The 5399-nt window shown below is 45.3% G+C and overlaps 1 protein-coding gene across 1 annotated transcript in view; it reads right to left on the bottom strand.

Moving 5' to 3' along the window:
* LOC105991563 (CUB and sushi domain-containing protein 1-like) overlaps positions 1 to 5399 on the bottom strand; it is an 871556-nt gene that overhangs the window by 341251 nt on the left and 524906 nt on the right. The window contains exon 8 of the mRNA XM_013024215.1: positions 4448 to 4535. Coding sequence (XP_012879669.1) covers positions 4448 to 4535 — 88 coding nt within the window. The remainder of the gene's footprint in view (positions 1 to 4447; positions 4536 to 5399) is intronic.

Here is a 5399-nt window from a genome sequence, read left to right as displayed (position 1 = left end):
GTGTGGATGTGAGGTCACTGTGTGTGGATGTGAGGTCACTGTGTAGATCTGAGGTCAGTGTGTGGATGTGAGGTCACTGTGTACATGTGAGCTGGCTGTGTTCAGATGTGAGGTCACTTTGTGTGGATGTGAGGTCACTGTGTGTGGATGTGAGGTCACTGTGTAGATCAGAGGTCAGTGTGTGGATGTGAGGTCACTGTGTACATGTGAGCTGGCTGCGTTCAGATGTGAGGTCACTTTGTGTGGATGTGAGGTCACTGTGTGTGCATGTGAGGTCAGTGTGTAGTTGTGATGTCACTGTGTACATGTGAGGTCACTCTGTGGGTTTATGCTCACTATGGGATGTCTCACACTGAAGACAGAAACCTTAGGAGTGAGAGGCAGGTGCACAGGGGGGAACAGGTATCCCCCAGGAGGAGTCCTTGGGACCAGGTGGGGCAGCCTGGGCTGGTCTCAGGGGGGATCCTTCAGGACTTTGGGGGAGCCACTGTGGAAGGAGACAGAGAGGTCTGAGGCCCACTTTCCAGATGTCCACCTGGCTTCAGCATCTATGGAGTATGCTGGAGATTTTTCTCAGCGAGGGTTTGGGATTAGGCCCTGCAGCCTGCAGCTGGGCCAGTGATCTCCGCAGCTCTCCAGGCTCAGTGGCAGCAAGGCTGGGCCTCAGCCCTCCACAGACCTGTGCTCTGACATCCGGGAGCCGGTGGGGATACCGAGGCTCCACACCCCCTGGTGACTCCTCACCAAGCCTCCCGCCCTGCCCAGTGTCCAGCGGAGTAAGTGTGAGCAGCTGAGTTATGATAATTATTCTTGTCACAAACAGTGAAGAGCAATAGAAGTCTGAGTTCAAATCTCAGGTTTGATGCTGGGTGGATGCAGAACTTTAGAAGGTTAGTGTGCTGAATTTCAATAGTTCTATTTATAAAAATGAGGATAATTGCAGGTACTTGGACACGGGTGCACATCCCTCTGGCATAGGAAATGAGCAACCCTGGGCAGGAGACCCACCGATAGCTCGGCCGTGCCACACGGCTGCCTGCCACACAGGAGTATTTGAGTATTCATCAATCTTATGCATAAATATTCAGTTCCCATGAATAAACTGCCTTTTAGCCGCTGGCCCATGATGAAGGGTACTGTCAGACACATCCTCAAACTGACTCGAATTCAGATATCAGAGCCATGAGTTGAGGGCTCCCTTCACTTTGAATAATTTATACACAATGATGGAATTGGCATTTGGGTTGCCTATGCAAAAAAAAAAATCTACAAAGAAGCAATGGTAACACAAATAAAATAAATGAGGAATACTTTGCTAACATAATGAAGCGAGCGCTTTCCGAGCAAAAACAAACCCGAATTATACACCATTACTGCAAATGAGTCCGTCTACCAACCTCAAATATATAAGTCATTCATTTGTATAATATACTAGCCATTAGATTCAAATACAAGCATTTAGAAAGAGCTGAACTCTTTCCAATAAAGAAAAAGTCCCCACAGCACTAAACAATTGAGAATATCCTAATTCTGTTACAAACACCAACAACTGTCGTGCATTTAACGCAAGGTCCACTCGAGAATCGTTTCATCCAGGGGATCTGGTCATCTCTGCCTCAGACACACCGTAAGGTGGAGCTTCCGCAGGAACGCAGCTGCGAGTTACTATGCCGTGGACATCCGTGGATACTCAGTTAATGAAACACACATGCCACACAAGGCCAGTTCCTGCAAGCTGGATTGAGGTATCTTACACACATTATGCATATAGTTTTCTTGGCCAGCCTATGAATGTCTGGAGACGGATACTTTCAGACCGTCTGTAAGTCAAAATCATTATACAGTTTTGTGCCTCAGTTTCTCCTTCCATTTGGTAACAAATAATCACACCTGATCTCTGTTTGGAGCACTGAGGCTAGGGGGTGTAACAAACCTTGACAAACTACGACATACCGTGCTGCTTTTTATCATGTTACCATTGCAAATGCAAGGCTGTCTTAGAACCGATCAATTTATAATGTTGTTCTCTGACGTGTGGTGTGTGGGGAGGAAAGTCCAGAACATCTTTAGAAGGGTCTTGATGGAGCAGGAAAAGCTATTTATTTTAATGTATCTCAACTCTTGGAGATAGAATGCATCTGTAATGCACACTGCTGTCTGAAGGAGTGTTGGGAGAGCACACCCGTGTAATTGAGCTCTGAGTCAAGCTAGCTGCTTTTATTTCCCCAGCGAACGCCTCATTATGACCCAATGACTGGCAAACGATCACAGCTAGGATTAGAGTATTTGTCATACATTTTCAGTAAAAATGAGTTTTACTTCAAAGGAAATAACTGACCTAATTAGTAACCAATAACAAAATTAGAGTTCAATGATAAAAGTGAGACTCCTGAAAATCATGTCCGCCCTGATGAGCCGCTCCTTTTCTCAGATGCTTCTGATAAGATGCTCTGTAATCGTAACAAGTTTGATTTCAGAGTAAAGAAAACGGCCAAGAGCTGGGGTTGGGGCTTGGCCTGGTGGCACAACACTGGCATAGACACAAGGCCCTGGTCTGAACCCCAGTAACTCCTAACAAAATCTAAGGTAAAGATGGTTATTTCAAAACACAGAGGGTATGCACTGAGTAAAAGGCGTGAAGTACCCATCATTTCCATATACCTGTCAACAAAGCTTCAAGATGCATGAGGCAAAAGCTGACAGAGCTGCAATGAGAAATGAGCAAGACTGCAAACTTCTAGAAAATTTTGATCCACGCTTCCCCATGGAGCTAGCTACCAGAAAACCAACATGACTTCAGCACCACCACCACCAGCACACAGACCAGACAGGCACCGCAGCATGAAGGAACTCTCCAGGCAGCAATCAAACCTACATCCTTCTTAAGGTCAAATGGAATATTTCATGTCTAAGAATCTACTCCCCACCATTCAAAGACAGAAGAGCACACCTCAACCCCACAAAACATCTATCAAAACATCTTCAGCAATACCAGGGTCAAGATTCAAACCCGATTCTGTCAACCTCAGCTGAGAGAGAAGGCAGAGACCAGCCACCATTTCCGGTAAACCTTGTAATACCAATGCATTGACCAGTGCATTCAGGTGAGGAAAAGAAACAAAAGATTCTCCATTTGGTAAGCAAAATTTCAAACTCTCTTTACCCACAGAATTGTCTAGGGATAAAGTTCCATGAAATCTAGAATAAAACAAAGCGAACAGTAAAACTTGAACAGCCTTCCAAGTCATTTCCCAAGAGCTACAGGACTGTTGGTTGCTACATACGCGGAGATGTATAAACAGCCTGAAGATTCTCCAAGGAAGACACAGAGGGGGACCTTTTGGCAAGTGATCCCATGAATACAGGTTGCTAGGAGCAGCTTCCATGGTGGAGTCTGGAGGGTTTCTAAGTAGATGGACAAAGAGTAGGAGAAGTCACACCCACGAGGGGCTGGCCTCTCTTTGTCTCGGCCCTAACTCTGCAGCACTGTGCTGTCAAGATGATCACCAGATGAGCCTCCTCGACCTTTGACCTTCAGAACTACCCACTAATTAAGCCTCTTCTATAGTAACTCACTCCAGGTCTACCCTATTATATAGGAAATTGAATACCACTACTAAACTAATTATAGCCATGCTACAGGTAACTCTACGATTTCCCCATCATTACAAATAAAACGTCATTGCTCTTCCAGTTGCACAGAATGTCATGTTCCTGCCTCCCCAAAGGCCTCACCACCTGCCTCACACTTTGCTCTTACATTGGTGGCCTTAATTCTCTGCACCTATTCTTTCATACCTGTCTTCCCCAAAGCGGAAAGGTTGTGATCAGGGAAATCTTGTTTCTTGCCCACTTTACTCTTTGCTTTCTAGCCTATACCGATTCTATCATGTAAGGAGACAAATGTGAAGCTTCTCAAACTGACTCACACATACACACACACACACACACACACACACACACACACACACACATCATCATCATCATCATCATCATCATCTTCATCACCTTCTCCAGATTTCACCTTCTCCAGATTGCCACAGCAAAAATCACCCCACATGATTTTCTGAACAAACAGCACTGACTTCTCCCAACACTCATCATTTTAAGATTATTTAATGGAATTATTACGAGGCTGTGATTAAGTTTTGTCCCTTTAACTTGCAACATTGAAGGCATTGGAATATCAAACGTATGGAAGAAAAATAGAAACAAATATTTGAAGACAAATTTGGTCCTGTATTTTGGGACACCAAGTGTATTCTGAAGAGCGCCAATTCTGTAGCATCTACAATGTTTCAGCACAGAATGATGGCATTCGACACAAACCATTGCTGCGTGGCACTTGAGAATCTGTGTCCTTAAATCCAAAGGGTAGAAGAGTTGAAGGAAAGTGCAGGTGGAGAGGGCACGTGCATTGGAAAACAACAGATCGTTCATTCCCTACCTGAAGTCAGAGCCTGCTCTCCGGCCGTTTTCCGGGGTCCCAGGGTCTGGACACATGTCAGAGACCAGCGCAACGCCTCCCTGGCCCACTGTAACACAGAGACACATTGGTGAGTGCACAGCAGCTGGTGAGATACAGCGGGAATCCATTTAGGCTCGACATGCTCGTCCTTTACTAATCACGACTTAAAGTGTGACTCTGCTCCACCAGAACAGATGAGCCCTCTTAAAACTAGTCCTTATTCTCATTTTTGAAAACCAAAGGCTACGATCACAATAAAACAGGCAAGACGTTTTTAGCATCAACTCTTTGTTCTATTGAAGAGGTGAGAAGGTAATGAAGACTCATCTGTGCAGTCTGGTTACTCCTATGCTGGGTCACAATTTAGGATGCGGATAAACTGCCTAGATCTGTAACAAAGAAAGCCTTCATCCATTCCCTACGGATGACAGAACAGATGGTAATGATTAACATCTACCAAGAGATTTTTTTTAGATTTACTCTTTTTATTATGTTTAAATAGTTGCACAAAGAGTTGGCATTTAACAAAGCAATTAAATAAAATATTTTGAACACTGAATGTGTTTATCACTGAACTAAAAGAGGAATGGAGTCTTCAGAAAAGCATGCTGATGTTTTTACCACGCCTCTTTCTGGGAGAGCTGGTGTGGGTTTGGACCGTCAACACAGGCAGCGTGTGAAGGAGTGTGTCTCTCCAGCATGCCATCAACACCATTTGTCTAACCCACTCTGGACCATCCCTCTTTCTTCCAGAATCTGTTTAACAGAGGGCTTCTGACCCAGTTCAGAACGGTGGAGATGAGAGTGCTCCAGAGCATACTTTGGGGAAACCAGCTCTCCCCACCAGAGACCAGCTCCCCACCAGTGACCAGCTCCCCACCAGAGACCAGCTCCCCACCAGAGACCAGCTCCCCACCAGAGACCAGCTCCC

This window comes from Dipodomys ordii, unplaced genomic scaffold (genome assembly GCF_000151885.1).
Source record: "Dipodomys ordii isolate 6190 unplaced genomic scaffold, Dord_2.0 Scaffold74, whole genome shotgun sequence".
In the NCBI taxonomy this organism is placed as follows: Eukaryota; Metazoa; Chordata; class Mammalia; order Rodentia; family Heteromyidae; genus Dipodomys; species Dipodomys ordii.
The sequence above is the reverse complement of the archived record's forward strand: the minus strand, read 5'-3'. Positions and strand labels throughout refer to the sequence as shown.